This window comes from Pararge aegeria, chromosome 6 (genome assembly GCF_905163445.1).
Source record: "Pararge aegeria chromosome 6, ilParAegt1.1, whole genome shotgun sequence".
In the NCBI taxonomy this organism is placed as follows: Eukaryota; Metazoa; Arthropoda; class Insecta; order Lepidoptera; family Nymphalidae; genus Pararge; species Pararge aegeria.
This window is the reverse complement of record NC_053185.1, coordinates 19,871,775-19,898,720: the sequence shown is the minus strand read 5'-3', so window position 1 is coordinate 19,898,720 and position 26,946 is coordinate 19,871,775. Positions and strand designations below refer to the sequence as shown.

The 26,946-nt window shown below is 36.8% G+C and overlaps 4 protein-coding genes across 4 annotated transcripts; 2 read left to right on the top strand and 2 right to left on the bottom strand.

Moving 5' to 3' along the window:
* The first annotated feature begins 1,027 nt into the window (after nucleotides 1-1,027).
* LOC120624412 (post-GPI attachment to proteins factor 3) lies at nucleotides 1,028-6,055 on the top strand. The gene is made up of 7 exons (XM_039890941.1): nucleotides 1,028-1,375; nucleotides 1,802-1,956; nucleotides 2,666-2,821; nucleotides 3,411-3,535; nucleotides 3,774-3,910; nucleotides 4,544-4,748; nucleotides 5,786-6,055. The coding sequence occupies exons 1-7, from the start codon at nucleotides 1,240-1,242 to the stop codon at nucleotides 5,850-5,852; spliced, it is 981 nt and encodes a 326-aa protein (XP_039746875.1). The 5' UTR covers nucleotides 1,028-1,239; the 3' UTR covers nucleotides 5,853-6,055.
* A 281-nt stretch (nucleotides 6,056-6,336) lies between these two features.
* On the bottom strand, nucleotides 6,337-12,591 carry LOC120624321. Its single transcript, XM_039890786.1, has 4 exons — nucleotides 12,459-12,591; nucleotides 10,814-10,893; nucleotides 7,249-9,893; nucleotides 6,337-6,976 (listed from the first exon to the last, which is right to left on the bottom strand). Exons 1-4 carry the CDS (start codon nucleotides 12,467-12,469, stop codon nucleotides 6,380-6,382), a joined length of 3,333 nt encoding a protein of 1,110 aa, XP_039746720.1. The 5' UTR covers nucleotides 12,470-12,591; the 3' UTR covers nucleotides 6,337-6,379.
* Nucleotides 12,592-13,212: 621 nt separating this feature from the next.
* Nucleotides 13,213-17,919, bottom strand: LOC120624534. The gene is made up of 4 exons (XM_039891137.1): nucleotides 17,802-17,919; nucleotides 16,755-16,858; nucleotides 14,367-16,600; nucleotides 13,213-14,078 (listed from the first exon to the last, which is right to left on the bottom strand). The coding sequence occupies exons 2-4, from the start codon at nucleotides 16,840-16,842 to the stop codon at nucleotides 13,287-13,289; spliced, it is 3,114 nt and encodes a 1,037-aa protein (XP_039747071.1). The 5' UTR covers nucleotides 16,843-16,858; nucleotides 17,802-17,919; the 3' UTR covers nucleotides 13,213-13,286.
* Nucleotides 17,920-18,202: 283 nt separating this feature from the next.
* LOC120624648 lies at nucleotides 18,203-20,128 on the top strand. Its single transcript, XM_039891309.1, has 2 exons — nucleotides 18,203-18,578; nucleotides 19,769-20,128. The coding sequence occupies exons 1-2, from the start codon at nucleotides 18,324-18,326 to the stop codon at nucleotides 19,961-19,963; spliced, it is 450 nt and encodes a 149-aa protein (XP_039747243.1). The 5' UTR covers nucleotides 18,203-18,323; the 3' UTR covers nucleotides 19,964-20,128.
* Nucleotides 20,129-26,946: the final 6,818 nt, after the last annotated feature.

Here is a 26,946-nt window from a genome sequence, read left to right as displayed (position 1 = left end):
CTGACACAGATTCAAACAAGCATTATTTTATATTTTACCTAACAATAATTATATAGTAGTGCTCGTGCACACTTCTTCAGGGGTTTGCACTAATGTTATTTTATTTTAATGTAAAGACGTGCGTGCACCAAAAGTGTACTTTTGGTTTTAGTACATACACAAAATTACTATCATAATAAATGTTGATCTCTCCTTAGATTATGGTGTTATAAGTTTAAGGGGTCTGCAAATGAAGATCTTCCATGCCAAGCAAGGCATATATCAGCTCAATAATATAATAATGTTAAAGATAAAACAAACCCTACATAAATAGAAAAGCGAATAAAATCTGGAACAAGAAAGTAATTTATATTTTCTACAAAATCTATATAATAAACGTGGCACATTCATTAGTATTACCTAGTATTACCTTTAGTTAGTAACCTTGACTTGGATACTATTCTATTTCGACAACAAATTTCTCTACATTATGTCCATCAATAATAATGTAATGGAATGCCCTCCCATCTTCCGTCTTCCCCGATACCTATAATCTGGGTACCTTCAAATCAAGAGTGAATAGGCCTCTTCTAGACAAGCGCGCTTCATAGTAGGCTGCATCATCACTTACCATCAGGTATGATTGCAGTCAAGCACTTGTCTATATATTAAAAAAAAAAAAAAACAATAATACAGGTATAGGTTCTTTACGTGCTTAGTGGCATGCAAAATATAAAATGAATCATACGCGTCAATTGTGAGTTGGTGTTCTCTGCCATAACATATTACTAAAAAAATAGTCAGTTCTTAAACTTCCTTGTTGTTTTTTGTTACATATTATGTTTTATAAAATAAACCATATGTTATAAATAAAATTGAAAAAACAGTACGCTTATCACGCAGCAATCCCAGCTTTACAATAATTTCCTGTAGTCTGTGATCTTTTACACAGACCAGTGGCACAGAGTATGTATTTATTAGTAGTATAAAATCCTATACTATCCTATATAGGTTCCTAAAAGACACAAGTTTGTGTAATGTCATTTGAAGGAATGATGCTGATGTTATTTTTTTATTTTAAATTACAGTTGCAATCATTATAATGATTATTATTAAATAAACACGTACACACAGTAGAAAGATGGTTAAACAGTGAACGCAAAACACGCTTAGAACAAACAAAGTTTACGCTTTATTAATTCATAACTTTCTTCATGTTCTAATGAAATTGGCTTCCAATTTTCTAAAATATTTTTAAAGATGTATGAAGTAAAACATTACATTTTGTTATTCTTTTTAGCACTATTATGTCCTCTTATTTCGACTAGTGACGGCGATCGGTCGCCTTTCTATCAAAAATGTTTACAAAAGTGCAAAAATGCCAACTGCACTTCAGGTATGTATCTACATCAAAATTATTTTATACATTTTCAGTGAATAATATTAATAACTATTAATGTCACCCTACTACCTTAAATTGTTCCACGGCGTCGTTATAAATAAAAATCTGTAGTAAAATTTCCTTTGCTTCTTAATTCATCAATAGTAACTTTATATATGGTCCTCTTTGTCCTTTTGACAGAGAGTCAATATAATAAAGGAATTTAGGAAGGTTATAGGCTATATACTTTGTTCTATACTTAATACAGATAAAATGAAAGGGCACGGTAGTAATGTTATAAATAAGGCAGTTAGTTTGAGTTAGTACGTTATAACTATTAAGTTCAAGTATAAGTGGTATTTAATTTAGGTGATTAGATCAAAACACATATATATGTCGTTATTTTAGATGTATGTATTATTGTTTGTAAAATTATTTTAGATGGTGTATTTACTGCTGAGGCAGCAAAATTGCAGGATGTGAGTGATTGGTTGCTGCTTTGGGGTTGTGAAGATGAGTGCCGCTATCACTGCATGTGGCGCACAGTGCATGGCTACTATGAGAGGGGATATGAGATACCTAAATTTCATGGAAAAGTATGTTACCTAGTTATTATACTTCTGCTCTTAGCCTTTGAAAAAATCTTATTGTCAAAGTAGTTCTTCCTCCTTACAGCAGAGCTGTTGTCCATTATAGTATATGTTTAAAAAAGTATTCGGTTCTATGCAACATTTGACAAAGATTTAGTTGTTAAGCTTTGCTTCGGGTACTGGCTATTTTTTATTTTCCACAGGGATATTCCATGGATAATTTTTTTTGGAAAAGAGAGTATCCTATGTCTAACTCCATAAGGCAAGCAGTATACTCATGTGCCAAAATCCAACAAGATCAGGAGCATTAGATGAGACAAAAATAAGTAATAAACAAAACCATAAGACACTTTCTTTTTTACAATATTAGTATGGTATGGATTATATTTCGAAACTAGCTGTAATAAAGTATTTTTATTAACACAACTACAAAGTTTACTATTTGGCCAAGCTTTCCCAGGATAAAAAGTATCCTATGTCCACCTTCGGGATGCACAGTATCTCAGATTCAAATTTCTTCAAGATTGGTTGAGCTGAACATAATTAACAAACAAACATACATTTAGCCAAAAGATTATCCATTCCTAATATCATAGTTTAATATTCTTCATATTAAGTAGGAAAGAGATATGATATCTTAACTTTCATTCCTATTATCAAAAATTGAGTGGAACTTCCATGCACTTTAGGTACTATATTTTCGTTCTTTCAACAGTGGCCATTCCGAAGGATTCTGGGTGTGCAAGAACCTGCATCTGCCTTCGCATCGGTATTAAACCTCTGGATACACATCCATATGTATAAGAAAATGACAAGGGAATTCCCTCTAAAGGACACGCCTATGATCATGTTTTGGCATTGTTTTGCTTGGGTAATTACTATCTCTTTAAAAGTAGGTAATTGCTTATTATAATGAATTTAGAATCAAAAAAGTTGTGTGTATGGCAAATTTGAATACACTGTATTCAAATACACTATATTTAATATAACATTAATAAGACTCAATGTCAGGTTGTGGTGTTGTAACGTCTGGCGGAGTCACGGTAGTATACGAAAGCGTTCGCGTGATTTAGTTGTCGGGTGGTTAGTTGGAACTTCGTGGGGTTTTAGTCGGTGGGGAGTCCGACAATACCCCCGTGTCGCAGTGGCAATCATGACTCATGAGGATTTCCAACGGTCTCCTACGGTAAGGCGTACCTAGATGTTAAGACTGTGTGCCTGTGATATGTGGCAGCCTCGCCATTCAGACTGGAACACTGTAATTCTGCTTAGCGACAGATGTAAGCATGGCGGTACTTTCTCTGACGAGCTCTGCCACAAAAAAGCGTTACTACTACTTTAATTTTTTGAAATATTGTTTTCAAATCTCTTAAGTCAAGATGGCGTCTACGTCTCGCCATATTGACGTTGATGTCTGTGATACCTTAAGTGGTCTTCAGTACTCGCTCGTCTGCCCGCAGGTGTGCATCAACGCGTGGCTCTGGTCGACGGTGTTCCACGCGCGGGATCTGTTCTTCACCGAGTTCATGGACTACGCGTGCGCGCTTTCTATGGTCATGAGTCTGCTCATAGCGGCCATAGCACGGTGAGGTTTTTTTTAAATTATTTTGTTTGAATTTTTTTTTAATTTTCTTTCTCATTTTGATTTTTTGACTTGAATTAACTTTACTTCACCCAATCAGACCCAACTTGACAATTTAGCTTTCTTTTGGAAAATAAATGGTTAATATCGGTCCAGTTTCGGAGCATAGTCAGAACAAACAAACATACAATATGGGTTGATACAGAGGATCCTTTCGGCTCACATACATTGCTGTTTTCAGAATGTTGTACAAGCGAGGCCGCGCGATCGCAGTGGCCCTCATCTCACTGTTGCTGCTGTACTATGTGGAGCACGTGCGCTACCTGTACACGGGCAGGATCGACTACGATTACAATATACAAGTTAACGTGTTCTTTGGTAAGGCTGGGATCATTAATTTAAAACAAAACAAAAAATTAATACTATACTATATACTGTAGGAATAAACAAGAGGTATTACAGGCATAAAACGAAAAAAAAGTTATGTCTGTTGAATCATATAACAAAATCAATATTTAAGGGTCTGAAATATTGATTTTGTTCTGATCTTAGTATTTGTTGTTATAGCGACAGCAGAAATAATAAAGCTTTAAAATAATTCTATCACGGTTCATGAGGTCCAGCCTGGTGACAGATAGACAGACGGAACGACAGCGGATTAGTAGAGACAGTAATAATACCCTATTATCGTTTTATCCTTTGAGTATGAAATCCTAAAAACGGGTATAACAGGCATTGCAGGCATCAAAACGTGCATAACAGGCATCACATGCAAAAAGCAGGCATAACAGGCATCACAGACAAAAAGCGGGAATAACAGGCGTGACAGGCATAAAGCGGGCATAATAAGAAAAACAGGCCTAAAGCCCGCATCACAAGCAAGAAGCGGGCGTAACAAGTATCACAGGCAAAATATAAAACACAGGCATACAGTGGCAAAACCGGGCATAACAGACAAAAACCGGGCATACAAGTTAAAAAACCGGGCATAACGGTGTGTTGCCGGCGCAGGCGTGGCGGGTGCGGCGCTGTGGCTGGCGTGGGCGGTGCACGCACTACGGGGTGGGCGGCGCTACGCGTGGCGGCTGGTGCGCTTCACGGCGCTGTCGGGCCTGTTCCTGGCCATGGAGCTGTGCGACTTCGCGCCGCGCCTCGGCTGGGACGCGCACGCGCTGTGGCACCTCTGCACGGCGCTGCTGCCCGGACTCTTCTACAGGTCTGCTGCCCACCGCAGAGCGCTGCCTCCATTATTCATTTATTAAGAGAACTAACAGCATGCATATTACACGTTTTAAAATAAAGCGCACACACAAAAACATGGCCAACATGCACGTCAATTACAAGTGCACGAAGCATTGACAAAGCGTCATGTTAAATTAATTTAACAAAAAATTTAAACTCACCGATAAGTGTGTGTGTGTCCTTTCCTAATAATAATAAAACTTTTATTTGAAAAAAACTGATTACATGTGCAGTACCTATATATCATAGTACCAAACCGTTGCGGGGCCCAGGGCCCGGTTCTTCTCCCATAAGAATGGTTTGAATCTACGGCTTTAAACCATTCTTATTGTGGGAGGAGACCCGGGCCCTCCACGTTGGTAAATTCTGGTGGTAAACTTTAGCCGATGTTACCCTCTGCCGACAAGACGAGCTAGCGATTTAGCATTCTGTGGAAACAGTTAATATTAAATCCACACCGCATTTTATATTGAATCCCAAAACCCTAAGAGGTTGGGCCGCTATCATCTAAGACTGCACACCCAGGTGAGATTACAGTCGGGTACAAGTTAGCAAACTTGTAGACGAGTTATGAAAAAATTAAGGGCCCCCAAAAAACAAAGAAGTTTCCCAAATGGCGAGGGTTGGTTTACCATTTGAATGAATATAATCTAGAAATATTGAAATAACATCGTCCTTGGCAACATGTGAATTCTATTATAAAATAAAAGTCTTGCTTCTCAATTATTGATAGCGTATTTTTCAGAAAAATCAGGATTTTATTGACGGAAATCAAATAATGAGTCTTAGTCTTGATTCTTGATTCTTAGTCTTTAATTTCTGATATAAAACTTGGTAAAATGAAAAAACCCTACGCGGGCTTCTTTAGAAGATAAGCGGAATAAAGCATAGTAATGGTCACAACACCACCAAAGTACCACAATGGTTTCTTGAATAGGTACCCCAAAGATTCAACATAAAAATTTACTACTTCGTGAAAACGCTTATAATATACATGACCCTTGTTTGCAGGTTCGTGATGGACGATCTAACATACCTACGGGAATCCAGAGTGAAGACGGATTTGAAGTTACCTTAGCTGTACTTATATACTAGTCATTATGTTACTTGTAATTAAAAATAATATACCAGTGGAACATATACTAGAATTTTATTAAACCAAAACAGCACGTCACAATTTTTTCTTTAACATCGGGCGCACCAAGCTACTAAAAGAAGCGCCACTGACGCGCGCACTCCGTACCCCCAATGTGATAGCCGAGAAGACGGATTTATTTTGTTGCACCCTGAGTGAACTCACAAATAAAGCGATTTGAATTATAGTTATATATACTATTAAAATTTACATAACATTGTCGCATTAGTATAACTTTTTCCTGTAAAGACAAAAATGAAATATTGGAAATAAATAAATGAATATACAACTCAACTTTATCCTTTTTTAATTTTTTCTTAAAACAATCTAAGTCTCGATCTAATTGTAAGCTCATCTTTTGCTTTGCGTTGTTTGGTGTTCAAAGGGAAAGTAATAGTTATTTCTGAAAATATTTATTAGAAAACTATTTTTAAAATTTTATTTAGATTTATGTGTAAAAGTATCGAAACTCAACTTTCCAATATGAAGCTCTTCCAGTGTTCTCCACAATTGGCCAGTTTATGTTTCTTAAGCCATTTACGCTTATCTTTTGCCGCGCCATCTTTCAGTTTATCAAGCGGATCAAACTTCAACTGCTTTTTTACCTTTGTTTCAGAAATGTCTTTGAATTGATTTTGCATATTGTGTTCTACTGTGGCGGTCCTTGCATCGTAATTATTCCAATAAGGCGGACGAGAATATTGAGGTGATTGGTTTGAACGAGGTCGCCCGGATGATTGTCTTTTTTCCTGTTGATTTTCAAATACGAGCTGTTCATTCCATTGCCTCCTGTATTCTTGTTCTAAATAAGGTGACCTTCTACCTTTTCCGTGCAATGGTCTGAATGTTGAATTGGCATTTGGCTGACTGTTGCGTTTGTAATATTGTTTGCGATCATTCTGCGGTGGAACAACTGTACGTCCACTGTAAATTGTTTCGTAATCATCAGAGTCGCTCGCTCGAGATCCTTCATCACATTCCTTTTGATCTTTTTTGTCTGACTTGCTTTTCCTGAACATGTTCACCGATTTGAACATCCTTTGTAGGAGACATTTCCTTTCATTTTTGGGCTGAAAACAAACTTACACTTATTAAGGTTGAAATAAATTGACTAAAATTTAAATCAAATGTTCTCGTACTGTAATTTCTTTACGTTTTTAATGGACTATAGACCGCATCATTTTTTTATAAACAAAGCTATCCAAACTGTGATTGATAAAAGTCTACTTATATTATTATATTGTTAAAAGAAATGCATAAGCGGTGCTTTCGTATGGTCATTAGCATTGTTTATGGTTAACTGTGTAGCCTTGCAATTAGGTTTAGCTTAAGTATTTACCGGTGTTTTATATTCCTTGACGACCACAATATCATCTTCTTCAGTTTCATCACTAGATGCGCATGTATCTCCATCGCCCTCCACGATTGTGTCAGTACTGTGTCGTTCGATTCCATGTAATACGCCATTATGGTTTGCTTCATTTCTTGCATACCTGTTTTCATGTTTATCTTCCGACTGGGTGCTGGCAGCAGTTGCTAATTTGCTATTATTTGATATAGTCGAGGAAATTAAAGCTGCTTCAACTTGAATATCTCGTTTACCTATGACTTCCTTACCAGTGCTTATTATATCTTTTGTATTACTTTTCTTAATAAAATCATTTCTAGTCGATTTTTTTTCATCATACTCGCTTACAGAATTCTCTTTAGCTGGAAAGTCCATAGTCATAGCCATTTTGTAATTTTCTTTTATAAGTTTTTCAGTCTCTCTGTTACCAACGTTCTGAACGTCTTTGTCTGTGTTTGTGGCAGCTGATGAAGCTTGCTTATATTTTGAAGAGTTATGCGAACTATTTTTACAATAACAGGCGCATAAGCGTCTTCCAGATGTGTGAACAAACACTGGGAAGTTATGTAGATGTTTAAAAGAAGGGTTGTATGGAACTCCTGGTAAACAGCATTGGCCAGCTAAAAAACCCTGTCGAGAACAAGACGGCAAGTAAGGGTTAGTGTTGTATGAATTATTATAAGTGAAACTATGAAGTAGGGTCGATTGGCCTTGCATGTTATTTTGAGAAGCTTCTTTTTGAACAACAGCATCTTTTTTTGGTACTTTTTCCAAAGCTTCGTTTACTACTGTATTTGTTTTAATTTCTGCTAACATAGATTGCAAAATACTTTTTATTTGATTTAAAGTCGATTCTGTTTTGTTTTTATTTGGAATTAATTCCATTTGCTTGCTCTGGTTGGTAAGGTGAAGTTTCATGTTTATGTCATCAGGTGCAATTAATTCGTTTTTGACTAGAATACTCTTAACGGATTCAGAGTTTTTTAACTTTAATTCTGGAACAGTTTCTTTATTTTCATCGTGTGTTTCCTTACTTGTTTCGTGAAAATGTGTTTTCATCCGATTTTGGTCTTGATTAACTTGCTCTAACTTTCCCATTTGCTTTGTTTTCTGGGTAGTTAACTTGTCACGTCGTTTTAGATTAATTTCAGCGCGGTATTTTTCTGTCGTCGGATCGTAGTGGTATTTGTACCGAAATTGTTCCGGCCAACATCGAATTTCCATTTCCTTTTTAGGTATTACACTTTCTTTTTGTAACCTATTTGTGTTCTCCTTTACAGGAACAATGTCATATAGATTTGAGTTATTATATTTATTATTCGTGTAGTTTCTTTCATACTGAGTTATTTTATTTATAGAATCAAATCCTTTTGGCATATAGTCATCAATGTTTTGAAATAGCCCGTGACAGCACGAGCACACGTCGGATTCAGATTCGTGCAGACCTGCAGATTTATCATCACTGTCTCTGCAAATCGGCCTCGAAAAGTGACTGGTGTCTGAAAATTCTTGTATGAAAAATTTGGGATCGTATTGTTTTCGAATAATTTTATCTAAGTATGCGTGGCTTATTGACACTGTGTTGTTCGTTGGACTAAGAAAACTGTTCAATTTCTTATTAAAAGGATTGGTTTGTTTGTTTTGGGCAAAATATATCAATTCGGTCCGCTGTTTACTTTTTTTCTTGCTTACTCTTTTTTTCTTACGCTTTTTAGCAAGATCAGGTTCAGCTGCTGAACGATTTTGGTCTGGATTACCATTTTCGTAAGAGCTAAAATTACAATACGGTTGTTCGTTGTTTGTCGTTATGGCGGGTAACACGAAGGAGACGTTAGATTTTCTTGCCTGCTTTGAAGAGCAACATCCACTGCACTCAGGGGTTTGACGAGACTTGAAACTTCTAGACGATTTATCGCTGCTATACTCATATGCCATAGACTGCCCGGAGTAAGACTCCTTGAATAGAGCGGTGTGCACTACCGTGTCACCTTTCTTAGGCTTACTTGCTTTGTCACCAACGGCACCATCCTTGTCATCTAAATTCGGAGGCGTATAAATACAGGGTACTGTAGATAGCTGTGGACACGGCGGGCAGGGTGGTAGCTGCCCCGACTGTGGTAGCTGCCCTGATTGCGTTAGATTCCTGGACTGAGTTAGCTGCCCTGGCTGCTGTAACTGCCCTGCCTGCTGAAGTTGCCCCGCTTGCTGTAGTTGCCCCACCTGCTGTAGCTGTCCCTCCTGTTGTAGTTGCCCCGCCTGTTGTAGCTGCCCTGACTGCAGTAGCTGTGCCGATTGCGGATCCATCGATAGCGCCGGCTGCGTCGACAATTGCGACAGCGGCGGGCCTATTCCTGCCATCATCGGAGGCTGCATCATCGGTGACGGCCCCCACATTGGCGGCGCTTGCCACATAGGTGGCTGCTGCCACATGGGCTGCGAAGACGACCACATTGGCGGTGGCGGCGTCAAAGACTGTGACGGCGGCGTGGCCGGCGGTCGCGGTTGCCGGGGCCCCTTCTTCCGTTTGCTAGACTCTTGCAGTTGCCTTTCTAAATATTGGATCCGATGCTGTAAATCAGTCACGTCGATGGGAATACATGATATGATTTTTACTTCAGTTTGTGATGCGGAGTTGCCTGTAAAATAGATTACTCATATATAAAGTATATATAACCAAAAAAATACTAATTTTCCAATTATATTAAAGCCTCACAGGAAAATAAATAAAACCTCTCCGTATCCTATCTGTTGCGGATAAAAATGGAACTATGTTTCTATACACTCTCTGCCAAATGTATTGCTATGCCATAGTGACGTCCCTAGAACAAGTCAGTCTCTCTTAACAAGCCTAATCCCTACTATACCTACTAATCCCTACTAATATTACAAATTTCAATGTAAGTTTGTTTGTTACGCTTTCACGCAAAAACTACTTAACCGATCCTCATAAAACTTTGTACGCATATTCTTGGAAGTGTTAAAAGTAATATAGGATACTTTTTATAGCCACATTAAGCTCGGTTCCTTTGGGAGAGGGGATAAGTGTTTGACGATTTTACACCATAATTCCGACAAATTATAACCGATTTAAATATTTATTTTTGTACTATATAATATGTGTTTAATTTTGCCCAAACTGTGGTTGAATATTTATTTATTTATTATTTATTTATTTATTTATATTCTTATTCTAACACTATCATTACAGAATACTTAAACCTAATGCGATAGAGGACAGAACTCCTCAGCGGACAGCAACAAACCCCTCTTTTAAAGCTTAGCTATACTAAATACTTTAATTATTTTTTTTGATTTACAACTAAATTTAATGCCACATCAAAAAACAAAATCAAATGCAGACGAAGTCGCGGGCATAAGCTAGTCTTTTATAACTTATAACGGTTTGAGTCGCGCGTAGCGCATAGGCGCGAATCATCAATATAACCAAAATATATCGTCCATCGATTTTTATGAAAATCATCATATAAACCAGTAGGTACCGTCACTTTATGAAATCAAAGTATTTACGTAATGTATCAGTAATGTACCAACTCACCTAAATTGAAAGCAACTCTGCGTAAAAAGTTTTCAACCCCTTTGAAACGTTGTTTGTAAGGTTTGTTCGTATTTACTTCGCTGAAAAAATACACTTCATTCATTAAGGTACTCGTTTAAAAATCCTTCGCAGTGCTCCCTGGTAAAAGGCATGAACTTTATTGTCATTAAATTTGTGAGAACGACTATTCTCCGAAAATACCGGCAGAGGAGGTATTGCTTGTTATATTCTGATAAACCATGCAGGCAGATCGGAAATACAAGGTCAAGGTCTGGGTTACCTTTTGCTCCCATATGGTGCTCTTTTAACGTTTTTGCACCAATAGGTGAAATAAGGTCCGCACGGATCTGAATCCTACGTGTGCTCGTGCTGTCACGGGCGATTTCAAAACATCGATGACTATATGCCAAAAGGATATGATTCTATAAAAAAAAAATCACTATTGACGGCCACAACTGGACTTTAAATACGGCGTTCCTGTGTGGCTTGGGTCCAGCGGCTTCCTGCGGCTCGTTTTGCTCATGACTGATGCCATCGGTCCACCTGGTCGGGGGTCACACACTAACGCTGCGATTTACGTCGTCGCGGTCGTCCAGCAGCACCTTGGGACCCCAAGCATTACCACTTGAGAGTCATGACTCAAATTCAAATTTCATTTATTTTAAGTGGGCCTAATAAATAAGCACTTTTGAAACGTCAAGTCAGTCTGTTTGTAGTGACTCTACCACCGGTTCGTAAGGCAGATTTCACTGAGAAGAGCCGACAAGAAACTCAGCAGATTGCTCTTTTCCAACATCATTTTAAAGTTTAACAATCTTTAGAATTTTTCTGTTTTGTGAGAGATGAGAGCGGAGTGGCCTGCTTCCAAGCAGCCTTGTCGTTAACGAAATTCATCAATCGTGTAAGAACCACGATTTGTTAAATGTGTTTTAAAATATTGTTTCAACTTAGGTAAAGGTATATCTAATATTATTATTTATTTAATAAATAATAATATTAGAATAACATTACCTTCGGTATCATATTATAAAAGCAGACGATATGCAGATATCACTAATTTATGTCCGTTTCTAGTTAGTCAACTTTTTGTTTATAATTACTTATGTTTTGTTTAATATATATTATTATAAATATATTGCGAGGCTACTGTAAGTATACCTACCTATTTTTTTAAATTATTGTTACGAAGGGATTCTCGTGATCTAAGTTTATATATCGATCGCACAGCTCTTTTCTGTCGTATAAATATAGTTTCTATATCAGCAGCTCTGCCCCATAACAAGATTCCACTTGTTTAACTATGTTGGTAACTTTGGTTCTTCTACGGATCTCTTCATTCCTGATTATTTGCTCGATATGCTCCTGGCACAGCTCTCTTCATCGCCCGCCGAGTGACTCTTGAGTCTTCTCCGAAATTTGGTCGCTGACTATGGGTCTCATACCATTTTCGTCTCATAAATTTCGGAGCCCTAAGACATCTCTGGCAACACGCACTGTTCAAAGACTTTGTTCTTTGGGCACTGAGGCCTTTGGATACATATATTACAAAATCGGTATTATATAACTAACAAGTCTAATAAGTCAGTTACTATTCGGGTATTCCGCACACAATTAAATACATAACGTAAATTAAACAATGGCTTACCTCATCTCCATGTCGCAGTTCCACCAACTATATGTATATTGTATTGAATTGAAACTGATAATTTAATTTGTTAAAGTACAATACACTGAAAATATCAATTTATCCCAAAATATTATTAAAACAAATTTGCTGATTTTGCTTTTTTGTCATTGGTCAACTGACAATTAAACCGTTTTTTATATAACTACTGTATAAGTACTTCTGTTATGTATTTGTATCCTCTTTGCTCCTGTCCATGCAACATTATGATAGAATGCACCACGACTGGACATCATATCACGATGTGAACGAATGGACGTTCATTACTGGACGTAAGTCTTTTATTAGGAGTTCTAAATAACACGGTCTCGTGCCGCTTGTGTCCAGCGGCTCCCTGCGACGCGTTTGTGTCATTTTGGCATAAAATGTTAGCAATTTAATGAGCTCAAGATACTGATAAAGATGAGGATAAACATGAGTAGAGGATTCTTCTGGAGAAGGCGCGGGTCTGTTGCTCCTCCCTAAAGATGCGGAATTTTTTCCCTGTATTCAGGAAGCAACCTACATAACACGATATTACATACTACTACTATTGCATCACATCTTGTATATTTTCACGTAGGCATACTTAACAAGCTCTTTATAAGTTAACGGTCTGTTTGGTACTCTAATTAATTTCAATGTCCACCATTGATATCCAATCGTTAGTTGAATGAAGGAATAAAAAAAAGTTTTCGAATTTTCGTATATTAATAACGGTCATCTTAATTATTCTGGAAATAAAGAATACGAAACAAACATGTATACAAGAGCACTATAAAATTTAAACCACATACATCAAACACGCGCTTACAAGAACATACGAGGTCGGAAAATCTTCGGAGGATTACCGTAACTAGACTTGTCCTTTCCGAGTAGAGTTCGCATTATCAAGTTTCTGGGTGAAAAAGGATTTTTTTTGTAGAACAGTTTTTTCATCATCACGTTCTTCAAGTTCATATCCCCTTGCGCAAGGTCCTTCTGCGTTTTTAAAGAAAAGTTCATGGTATCATTTTGGTTTTGGTAAGCCTTCTCTTGCAAAGATTTCCAAAAGTTAGTCTTCTCTTTCCCTGGTGTAGTGTATCGGGAAGCTTCTTGCTGTTGCTGTGCTGTTGTCTTCTTGACGATTTTCTGCATTAGAGCTGTCCTTTCACTCTGAGTGCCAACGTTTTTCACTTCAATCTCTTTGAGGCATAAAGGTACTTGTGGTGGAATCTGGTTGTAGAAGGGATCGTAGTTAGGGTAAGGAGGAGCTGTTGGATATTTTTGGCTGTATTGAGGGGCAGATGGGTGATCGTAGCGGTATTTGTGGTTGTTATAGAAATCATGAGGGGGTTGTGGATAATTAGTCCTAGGGTCATAGTCGTTTCCGAAACACTCGTGGCAAGGAGAATAGCAGCAGTGTTGTTCGGGTACTGGTGGATGAAAATAGTCTTGACCGTGCATTGCGTAGCATTGTATGTGCTGTTTAAAGGGAGGGCTCCGCTTTTCTTCCACCCCTGCAATACTCTCACTCTCATTCATTTCTTCAATAACATCTCTCTTTTTCTTTTTGAAAAGTCTCAATGTATTGAACAGTTTTGATAATTTACCTCGTCTAACCTGAAAATTTATATTATCTTATTACAAAATGACGAACAGGTGGTTCGTCACTAAAAAGGGCTGTATAGTTACACAATAATTTTGTCTTTTTCTTTCGGATGTGAAATTATTGTTTTGCAAGAATGGGAGAAAACATTGTTTAGCTCCAAATCACCTATCACCAATTTAATTACCAGCTAAACAAATGTTACTAGTAACGTCCTTAAATATTATGGATAACTTTGTGATCTTGAAGTACTTTTGTATGACTGTCTACGAAATGATAAGTAATTCTATCTATCACATTACCTTTTCTTCCGGAACATCTGTACTTAAGTCGGTTTCAATAGAAGACTGAGTGGCTTTGAAGCTTAGCTTTTCTAAAATAGTATCTGAGTAACTAGCATTAGTATTATATGTATCAGAAGCAATTTTAGATCCGAAAGCTTCACAGCTTTTAGAGTAGCACTTCAGTAGATGTGTGCCAACATTAGCATCGTGTTTCGATGCTTTAGTACAACCGCCTACGTATCGGTTGTGTAGAATCTTATTTTCAAATAAATATTCATTTTTTGACCTAGCACTATTGTTTATATTGCCACATTCTTCAGTCCGGGGTGTCTTTGGTTTTTGTAAAACAAATTTATATATTTCCTTAATGAGCTCCTGGGTTTCGTTGTTCGTATTTAATTCTTCCGGTGGTTTACTTTTGTGATCCGGGCATTCGTGGTCTTTTGAAGTTTTAGCACACAAATTGCAAGTGTAACTAGGACTTGGTATAACATAACCATTTTGCAAGCAGTTCACAGGGCATATAGGAACGATTGGGTAACAACAGGGATTTGGAAAAGCTGGCATAAAGGGCTGCATACCGGCTTGTCTGATGTTGTAGGTATTAAAACTGTCACCACTAATTGGTATAGTGTTAGAGTTTGTTTGGGTGTTTTCCTGGTGAAGAGTCATTTGTTTATTATCTACTTTACTCGTGCCGCATGATCTATCGCTGTACGTAGTTTCTTTTTTAATTTCAAGTAAAAATGTTTTAAGTATGTCTTTTATTTCGCAGAGCGTCTTGTCAGTTTTGTGTGCTGTTGCATCTGTTAACTGGGTGTTTAGTGTAGTGTCATTATTTGGTACGTATTGTTCATTAGCGAAATTGGTATATTGCAGACTGCTCATTGTTCCAACGTCTTCATGAATTGGATCAGGTTTTCGAGACTTGTTTAAATTTTCCGCTTTTGTTCTCCGGAGATAATATTCGGACGAGACGTCACTTTCAATCCCATTGAGAACTTTCTTGCGGCCATCCCGCGTAGGGGAAATTCTCAGGCTCGGTCTTTCGCGATACAGACTATCTTCATAATTTGCGTAATGTTGTACTTTTAAATTAAGTTTTGGACGATTACTTCTTGGGGATGGTGGAACTTCTCTACAGCATTGATATGCAAAAATGTTATCTTCCTTAAACTTTCTTCTCGCCTTTGGGCTTGATTTTTCTCTGACAGGAACAACATCATATAAAGCTGAATTATTATAATCGTCTGTGTTATTTCTTTCAAGTTTATGACGTCTATTTCTTTTACTGTAAAGACGAGTGTCGCAAATACTCTTCATATCACTTAGATCGGTATACCGACCGTGGCGATGTTTTGTCTTTCTGCACTTATCAAAACAGCATGAACATAACTCAACTCCTCGTTGAATATCATCGCAAACCATGAACTCTTGGTCACGGCATACTGGGGCTGAAAATTGACTAAAACCTGAATCTCTCCTTCCAAATAATTTAACAGGTCTATACTGTCTTTTAATGATATCAGCTATAAAATCTTTATCAACTTCGGAGTAAACCCGTTTCGTTCTTCTCTTGTTATGCCGATCATCAATCAATTCCCTCTCATGCGTTCTTTCTCTATTTTCGTGTTCCTTTACTATTAAGGGTTCGGTATGTTCTTTTCTGGGGTGTCTTTTTTCATGGCGATGACTGTCATAGCCAGGTTGTGAGCAATGTTTATTTCCCGAGTCAATCAAAGAGTGAAAACTGCTTGTTGAATAAATAGGATTTGTTGTAATGGTTTTTAAATGTGTTCTTCTTCGATCTACTAAATCAAAATCATTTTTTTCACGCTTCTTCTTTTGAAACTCCATATTTTCTTGTTTAAATTGAAAATCTCGGCTGTTTTGGGCAACGCTTCGGTTTGCCGATTCCATATCTTTTGTCTCGTCATGCTCATCGGTGCACAGAGTGTTGTTCCTATCGGGTCTACGATGTTGGCTACTTGAAGACTTGTACAGAAGTTTTGTTTCTACGTCGTTCGTATCGCTGTTTCCCGTATTTCTTATGTCTTCGCCTTCTACTTGTTGCAACTGAACTAATGAATTTTCCGATTCTTCTCTAAAGTTGTTTTCGAGGCAAGTTACATCTTGGCAGTGTTGACTGACGCTATTAAGCTGCTGCTCGATGTCTATTATTTTGCTTTTCAAATTTGAGACGCTCACTTCGATACTTGAACTTGTCTTGGTGCCCCGTTGTGATGAAGTTCCTGCAGTTAAGAGATATATGAGAACAAAACTATTTATGTGCCTGTTCACAAATAAATATCCAAGAAACGAAGAAATTGAATCTACAGATTAAGGAGGCGTGAATTGAAAAGTTTCTGCGATACATGTTTTTATTTAGGAACTAAAAATACATACCTAATGCTCTTCGTAAGAAGTTTTTGATGGCTCGGTATTTCCGCTTGGTGCGGGGCGATATGCGGCGGCGCGGAGTGCGAAGTGTCATAACCTTCTACTACCTGCTGTTGGAAAAGATGAAGAGCACGAGAGTTCTAACATAGTTTAAAATGCTCTAAGACGCATTGCGAACGATGGCTAGTAAAATAAACACTAGAGGAACGAAGTTATGTCACTCAAAGGCCTTTATAGAAAGGAAGTATATCGACGCGTGTAAATACGCAATATAGAGATCCGATAACAGACTTTTATATTCATGTATTTTTTTCTTTTAGAAGTTAGCCCTTGTCTGCTATATTCTTACCTTGTGGTAAATTATATATATATATATATATATATATATATATATATAACGTTTACCACAGCGTACATTATTATTTCATCATATATCGCTTATGAAGATATACCTTCATCAACTTCATTTGGCGGCACCTATTTGTCGGTTGGGTGGAAACTTACCGCGGCCAAAATCCCAGCAGACTAAGAATAAGTACATGAACCGATGAAATATTATGAAAATTTAGCCTTGATTGTCACATTTGGCGAGTTTTTCAAATAACAATTATTTATTGTAAAGTCATCATCTCCTGAGGATGCTCCGGTTTCGGAACGAAACGTGCGTGGATGGTACATTGCCGACGATCTGTTCGGTGTGGAGTTTAAAGATTAAAGAAATTATAAACTACACCGTACAGATTTTCCTGCTTTTCGCGGAGTATAGTAAATTAAGCTTAATTTTAAAGCCTGTGTATCCAATATTTGAACCGATGAACTCAAAGTGCCGAAAAAGCTACGTTGCACCGGAGAGTACAGATAGCCACCATACTTGTGACATGAATCGATTCGCAGGTAGGCAGTAGGCAGCTTCTAATGCTAGGATTTACCCAGGAGGTAAGGTTCTAAAAGACTGTCGTGGTGGCCATTCCCACAACTTTGCCTCCAGCTTCCTTTGGTTCTTAATGTTTCTCGCCTATTGCCACTTTAGCTTCTACCATTGGTATTGCTTACCTGGAATAAAATGGCAGAAAAGTCGTTGTGTAGTGAAATTCCTCCGACATATCTGAATACCACTATTATGGTATTCTCTATTTTATATTTAATTGTTATATATATTATTTTAATTCCAAATAATTTGCTCTTAGAGTTAAGGTTTTTTAATAATCTGATTGAAATTTATTGACTTTTGCAAAGAGCCTGTACTGGAACACACACTATTGACATAGTTTCACAATGACATCTTCCTATGACTTGAAATTAACAAAGAGAATATAATCACTACGTTATCTTTAATGACGTTTATATTAAAATGAGGAAACATTTGTTTATTTTTAACCGATAAAGTCTGAAACGACAAAGTAGGTACATAGATTTTAATAGTTCTTTCATTAGAAAGTCAATATATTATTCGGAAGTAGCATAACCTTAAAGAAAATCTTCAGCTGAGAAAAAAAAGGGGAAACTTCAATTTCATGTCAAGGCATCACTTTCGTAAGAAATTTTCGGCAACAATTTTACATAAGAAATTGTAGAATGCTTTCGAAGTTCATCAGACCTTTCTGCCCGCTGGCAAGGACGCTACTTGCGCCGCAGTTTAAAACTGTCCGTCAAAGTGTGACCAGGTACAGCGAGCTAATACCAGCTTCGCAATACGACGTGCCTTTATCACCGAGGCTTCATCTCATTTACGCGTTGAAGAACTATTGGGAGTTGATACCATTGTTTATTATAACGTGCACGAGCCTCACTTTTATGACGTTGTCTTTCGCATGGGCCTACTTTCATAAGGTACCTACCAAAAAATAACCATCTTTTGAATAAATATACTATGTCAATACACATATCGCCACCTAGCCCCAAAGTAAGCAAAGCTTGTGTTATGTCTAAGATGACTGATGAATATTTTATAAATCATACTTATACATAAATAATTAAATATACAGCTACCATCAGATAATGCAACATATTCATGTTCAAACAAACATTATCCAGTTATGGGAATCGAGCCCGCAGCCTTGGAATCAGAAAGCAGGGTCGCTACCTAAGACGTCTGTTCACCTCGGGGGACAGCCAAAGCTGCGTTTACCTGTGCGGTATTGCCATTACATTAAAAAGCTGTACTAATAAAAACCCCCTAGTTTTCATCACCTCCCGGGCGCAGGTAGTAAGACGTAGGCGATAACCACATTCGTAAACTAAAAACTAAAGCTACGAAGGTTCCAAACGCGTCCTGGTCTAAGAAGAAGCCCACAACAAACTATGCTGGGTGTTTTTTTTTGTTATCATCATCTCACAATGTTATTTAAAATTATTAGAAGAGCAACCTGGTTAGAGCAATAATTTACACCCAAGCTTTTTTACCGATTACGTAGTCCTTTATACTATAATAGGACTTTTATATAAGCTTACGTTTAATACAAACTTTGAACTTTTTAAGAGACATCTCCAAGATGGGTAGTTTATCCAATGGGTAGTTTATTGTAGAAGTGAACGCAATTTCCTTTAAACGAATTATGAATTTTATGTAACCTAGTATATTGCACTGTAAGTTTATTCTTACTTCTAATGTTTAAATTATTGCAGTCACATTTTTTCTTAAATTTAGAAATGTTTTTACTTACATATAATAATAATAATAATAATAAATATACTACAACAATACACACATCACCATCTATCCCCAAAGTAAGCGTAGCTTGTGTTATGGGTACTAAGATAGCTGTTGAATATTTTTATGAATATAATACATATAAATAATTATAATATACAGATAAATACCCAGACACTGAAAAACAATCATGTTCATCACACAAACATTTTCCAGTTGTGGGACCACGGCCTAGGACTCAGAAAGCAGGGTCGCTGCCCACTGCGCCAGTCGGCCGTCAATATAGACACTCTAGATTGCAATCAAGGGCTAACTTGTAGTAGCATATAAAAGAAATGTAACAGAATGCGACAGCTTTCAACCTCCCCAGGTGGACGTGGTGTACAGAACGCACAGCCGGGAGAACATATCGCGCACCATGGACCTGCGCAACCCCTCGGTGCACAAGGTCATCATTATCAACCAGCGCTACGAGCCCTGGCCCGAGATGCAGGACTCGTTGGACAAGATGAAGATGGCGGAGAAGCGAGCGCTGGTGCGGCTGCAGTCCTGCAGTCACGCTTAGTCTTCTATTTGCACGGGCGTAAATTTCCAGGGGAGCGCCGTTGCAACTTGCACCCCCTTGGAAATCCCACAGAAAATGTGACTATAGGCAACGTCATTTTAGAAAACGTAGTGATTATACTCTCTTATACAGTTTTGGCTTCAGAATCGATTATAGAGAGCCCTCTAAATACGACGATCTGGCCTAAAAAAATTGGTTGTCTGTAAAGTCGGCTTACTGACGATAGTTGAACGTGACAACGTCGTAAGAAAATACTGATGGAATGGTTGCATTTTTCAAAAGAAAATTTTAATTTTATTTGTTTGATAGATATTATAGTTGCTATAAACAATTGACACTACATTCACTTTTCACTGCACTTCATCCTTGCCGAAAACATGTAAATGTATTATTGTATAGAAGCTGTCCACGCGGACGCATCGCTCACTCAAGTAGGAGAGAGACAGATGTCGAACGCGGAGGCCGACTGTGCCTCTTTGTCGCTCGTTCCGCGCTCTCGCTTGCACTTCAAGCCTTGAATGGAACGCCTCAGCGCGAGGTAACGCCGCATACGTCATGTTTTTTCGTGCGTGCAGCCGGCTGCATCGAATTATAAGACGTTGTCACGTCAAAAAATCTCACTTGCTCCATCCCTATCCCAGAAGCTGGGTACGCTCATGTCTATTTGTTAGCGTTATTTAATATTGAATTATTTTTGTAATCGTATACTACTTACTACAAGTTTTGAATTTAAAAATAAATTTACTACAGTTTTTTTAAACCGGTTTTTAGTTTATTAAGTAAATGAGATATACCTACTCATAAGACCATCGGAGTATTCGAGTGTCTCTACGTGATCAAATCAGGAATGAGGAGATCCGGAGATGAACGACAGTTACTGGCATTGCTCGTCGTAGTAGTCAAGACCTAACTTGTAGAGGAATAAAATGATAAAATACGGTCTCACAAATCAAAGAAGTAAAACAATTTTAAATAGTTCAGAGATATTTTATTGTCATTCACAAGTGCATTCACTAACTATTATCTATTACATATACATAGAACTTAAAAAATATTGTTGTAAGCAACGCTGTGATAGATACTATGTATAAAGTGTATTTCTTTATTTTGGTATACTGTAACCTTGACTTAATAATTATGTCTACCAATACACACTTGGCCGATGGTGGACTACGGCCTGAACCCTTTCGGGAGTTTCGTGTCCTGAAGTCGGTCAGTAATGGGTAGATAAAAATGATGCATGCATGCATGCATTGTACAAGTCAATAGAATAATGTTTGCAAGCAATGGCAAAATGAAAACAAATTATAATTAAACTACATAATTTTTCTTTTACTGTTCTTATGCCCAAAATTGATCATCATTCTAAGCCAAAAAATTAATAAAAGCACTTCTCTATTGTGCGACTTTTAATTAAATTTTAAACATATATGTAACATATATCTGGATGTTAAAATAAAAAAACAGTTTATCTATGGGGTACGTTCGGCATATTATTATCTCCTATTTTTGACGTCATTAACCCACAGAATAATAGAAACCGTGTACACAACTAATATTGAAGCATCAAAAACCACTCCACTTTAGTAGTGTTAACAGGCGGTTAGTCACATAATTCTATTTAGCAGTTGACAATAATTATTTTACTCCCAAATAAGTTCTAAACTTTTACCATAATATGGGGAAATTGGGAAAAAGTTTACGAGCAACATTCCGTGGGTGTGAAGTAAGACGTGCGCGGGCGAGTTTTAACTGTTTTTGGACACAATGCATTGCATGCAATAATGGCTGAATCTGAAGGGGTCTGTATGTTCTAATTCTGTGCATTTACCCATATTTTTCAATAAATGAATGATGTGGTTGATGCCGAATCCAAGGAAAGCCCTTAAAACTTTTCACTTTCGGTGAATAATATCTAGGTGACAACATTGCTCACAACATTTCACAACAGCAGGTTAGTCAACGAATAAAAATTAAAGTAAAATGACTACTAGTTAAAACTACAGGTAAGCTCATACGAGTGGAATGTTTAAGGTTATTTAAATAATAGTTAAACGAAGTTAAACTAAAAGGATCCACCCATATTAAATTAGTTTTATGTAACCAAAAACTGCATAACTTGTGCCGAAGCTTCAAGTTACAAAAAGGCTGTCCAAGAAAAACCATCGGTCAGAGGATACGTTCTACGACTTCGTTCACGTTGCCAAAAGAGATAGAGACAATCTAGTAGAATCTCTAGTAGAATCTAGTAGATCACGACAGAGAAGAATCTAGTAGACTACGTCTCATTGATCTGGCGTCGTTTATTATACGTTGCGTTGCACGTATCAAGGGCACCCTACGGGTGCTAATTCTGTTGTACCGAAATCTCTTAACCTTACTATTGACATGCCTAAAATAATGCTATCATAATAGAACGTATGACAGTTGTACCGTTGGAATTACTATTCCCCATGACGATTATCTGGTGGAAGATGAAAAGGAAAAAGTATCTTAACTTGGACCTTGATCACGAGACTATCGCCAGGTGGAGTGTTGAGTCGACCGTTGTTGTTTCTATAGTAGTTTTAGTCAATGGGTTTCTCACGAAAAGCTTCGACCAACATCTTAAGAAGCTTTCCCTTGGTTTTTGGATTAAGGGTTGTATACAGAAGGCAGTCCTTGAAATGCCGCGTATTGTGAAGTTTTTCCCTTTGGAGCCCTGACCGCCGGTTGCTTGGGAATTCAAAAACCCCGCAAGCGAAGTGGATATCTTCTTTTAGTAAATTTTTAATTGTGCTGTTTTTATTATTTAATTTAACATTGTTGAGAATTAAAACCAAATTGTATATCAATAAATAATAGAAATATAATAATTCTATCCCTTTCTTATTTATTTAGTTTAGTATAGGGATTTATGTAAAACAGAATTTTCACCATTGTAATAAATAAAGTGGAAATACAGTTTTATAGGGGGGAAAATAATAAATTATGTCAAATTATAATATGACACTGTCTATATTGCATTTTTAAGTATAATACAGGTGTATCTCCTACATTACAATGAGTATTCACTAAGAAATCTACATACCGAAGGCCCCGTTCAAAATTAGAAATTACGGTTGCCTAAGCCAGAGTACAAGGATTATGGGTGACTAATATCCGAAATCCCGTTGCATTAGTGTACGTATACATATCCCCTGCGCTAGCTCTGAGCGTAGGGCAGGTAAGGGGTCAATAAGTCAAAACTTCTGTCTTTTCTTTACTAATAGAATGCCAGAAAAAGATAGTAAAGAATGCGATTTAATTAACTATAGCTTTCTTGATACAACGACGGCTAATGGAAGCTTTCGTTTGTAGTTTCTTATATAAATTAATTTCTACAACTTTTTATATAAATTTGTGCTTCGGATCACAACCGAATAATATTTATATCGTAAGTCGGAACAGTCTTTCTGTATCATTATTTTTCCCGAAATAAAAGATAATCCTAGAACTTGATAATAATACGGCAAAACTCGGGTGTGGCAAAAACTATATGGCAAACTTTTTGGACACCGACATCAAGCACCATGTCATTTATAATCTTTTTTTTCTCAATTGCACAACCAGGAATCGGCTTACAAATGGCGGAATTAATGCTTAATCATTTTCTACCAGCCAACAAGGGCGTGCGAGCAGAACGAGAGTGGGTGGCCAAAAAAAAAAATAGATATACATCATATAACCAGTGACCCTAGAGCGGGCAGTTACCGTGGCCAACGAATTAGTTTGGCCATCCAAAGGGGCAATGCTGCCAGCATCTTAGGAACTGTACCTCGCTGCGGTGGTTTCAAAGACTTTTTAGATTTTATTTATAAAACAATTATTTGAAAAAATTATGTAAGATAAAAAATTAAATCAAACTCATATAACTGAAAACCAAAATATAACTTCTCATGCTTTAGAGGTACATTATTTACGGTCTCTAAGACTTATCTGTGAAACCGAAACGCTAATAGTTTTTGAGTAAACCAATGCCATAGTTTTTACTAAAAAAAACCAGAAAGAGCCCTAACATCACATGCAAAATTAAAATCAAGTGATTCCTGCCCCTGTTCCTGCACGTGTCGGTCTTTTATCTTCAATAGGGTTGTCATACTTCAACTCTAAAAAAGTTTTGAAATCGATTGTAGGGAAAAAAATATATCCTTCTTTAGATTTAATATTTTTACTAGTTCCTTAGCTGGCAAAAAAAACAGCAGTTGGTCTTTTTTCATCCATTCATAAATCCCACTTCCGGGCACAGGCACTGCCCCATAGGAGTAAGAGATCTTGAGCTTGGTTCCACTACTCTGCTTCGAAGCAGGTCAGATTAATTGTTTGATAGCTTTTCGAGACATGGGACTGGACGTCAATTTCCTAATTCCAGGCTGCTACTGAAAATTTCTTTAACAGAAAATCCTAATACCTAATTTTGTTTTGAACCCAGCAGTCGTGTCCTTAAGTCAAGCAGACTACTACTTGCCAAAATTAATTGTTTATGATTAGTTTGCCCTTACCGAGTTTTGTCCGAAAGTGCCGAACGTATGTTAAGAAGCTTAGCTCCAGAAACAATAATATTTTATATATTTCTATGATTATAATAGATGCTCTGTTCCCGATAACATTTAATTAACACAACATAAACTAAGAAATATATACCTATATAAAAAAGTTAAATTCACAACGGAGTTTCACCATAATTATAAAGCGAATGGCAAGAGGATAAATAACTTATATTTTAAGATGTACATAAAGATGATTTAAATATAGTATACGTAAAATTAAAGCACAATTTAAGTTAAGTTACTTTTTAGGGAGATATTCGAATTTAAGTAACGCCGAGCGTTTACTCACCGCCGCCGTCGCCAAGGAATAAAATGATATATGTCCTAGCTTTGCAGTCTTACTAGCAGGTCCAGCGATTGATATCTCGATGTAGCTAGCTTAGACATTGAGGAAAGTGTTTACCAAATAATGTTTATCCAGTGAGTAGCCTCAGTTTCTGAACTAATCGTATCACCGAGATGTTCAATGTTGTAGTTGAAAAGGGTATTTAATTTGTTAAATAAACCAATTACGCTTCGGCGGACGATGATGGCCAAACGCTTTCAGAGTCCGTTCATATTGAAGCAGAGCCAAAGCGCTTCTAGAGCGACAAAAAAGTAAAAGCAATTTTAGATAGCATCTTGACTTAAATCTTCATGATGCGATGGAAAGCACACAGCTCTACAGAGTTGAAAGCACAAGTGATTCACACGTTTTTATCATTGGTTATAGTTATTTGAATTAAATATAGTTTGATATGCTATGTAAAATAGTCGCTTGGCTGCGCTTTGACTCTTGAGTATTCTACACCGACCCTTACAATTAATGTAATCACTATAATGATTTCTCACAGATTGAACACCATCTTTATGTAGTACAAATAGATTTACTAGAACTGAGACTTTATAATTCTATAAAATATCTTAAGCTATTATTTTAGGTTATATAATACAGATATCTACATTCCTACGAAGTAATATTATATTTGTAATCTTAATTTTCATAATATTACACTTACATATTTACATTGATATGGTTTGATAAGTATTTCATTGACTTTGCGTTGTAATATACATTTACTGCAACATTATCACTCAAGATGGTGTATTAAGTACATAAATTACATTACTTTTTCTACTGAATATAATAAAAGTTATTAATGACCAATAAGTTCAATCAAGTTGGTTTTATTTCTCAGAGCTGGCAATCTTTTAGGTTAGATTCGGCGTTTATAAGGAAATATTGTAATGAAACTAATTGCATTGAGTATAACTACATCCTGTACTAACTATTTGACGCTTTGGTGTGCGATGGTTTTTACAAAGTGTACAAAAAGGAGTATATACGACGACTCTTGCAATGTAATACATTGCGACGCGACCCAAGCGGAAGCCTTAAATAGATCCAGCCAGTTTCTGAACATTAAGAACCACCTTACAGTTATTGCAAGAGAGGTGGCGTGGTAGTAAACTGAAAGTATACTGTTTATTATTACCTAGATATACTTTAGATCGGATTAAAGGAACCCACTTTGTAAGGCGATAATAAATAAAAAAATAAATATACTTCGACAATACAAACATATCCATCTAGCCCCAAAGTAAGCGTTGCTTTCGTTACGGGTACTAAGAAGACTGATGAATAATATACATAAATACTTATAATATACAGATAAACGCCCAGACACTGAAAAACATTAATGTTCATTACACAAACATTTTTCTTGATAAAATAGTCGTAATGTATATACGTGGTCAGGTATAATTAGATACACACATATTTATATACATAAATTTGTACCGATTTCTACCAATTTAGTAGAAAAGTGACAGCCGCGTAAGTCTATAAAGTAGGTTCCCATATTTTATGGAGTATTTTTATAGGAAACAAGTTTAAATGTGTATAGTACAATTTGTTATATAATGTTACATACGTGCTAGGTTATTTAAAAACATTCATAGAATCCGTGCATAATTCCTACATTCAGTCTTATTTGGTTACAAATGATAATATTTATATTGAGATTTATTATCGTGTAAAAGTTTTTTTTTTGCTTCCATAAACATTGCACGAGTGACACCAGTACCGTTATTGGTCAGACGAATTCGTATGAATTATTCGTCGCATGCTTCCTCAGCTTTGCTTTAAGATAAGAAATAATTTGACATTCACAATAGCCGCACGGGCTACATTCGGAGCCGCAAAAGGTACAATATTTGTAAAAAATGTTTTATCAGTACTGAACATAGGAATGTCAACTGTATCACGTGCGCCAAGGTCATCAGCAGTTTATTGGCACATTTGATAGGGTCAACACGTTGTGCTCATTTTCTAGTAACTGAAATACGGCTTTACGACAGTGTGCGAAGATCTTCAATACCATAAATTATGAATGTCTAAAATTTTAATAATGTTTTTTACTTCTCTGTCTCTCA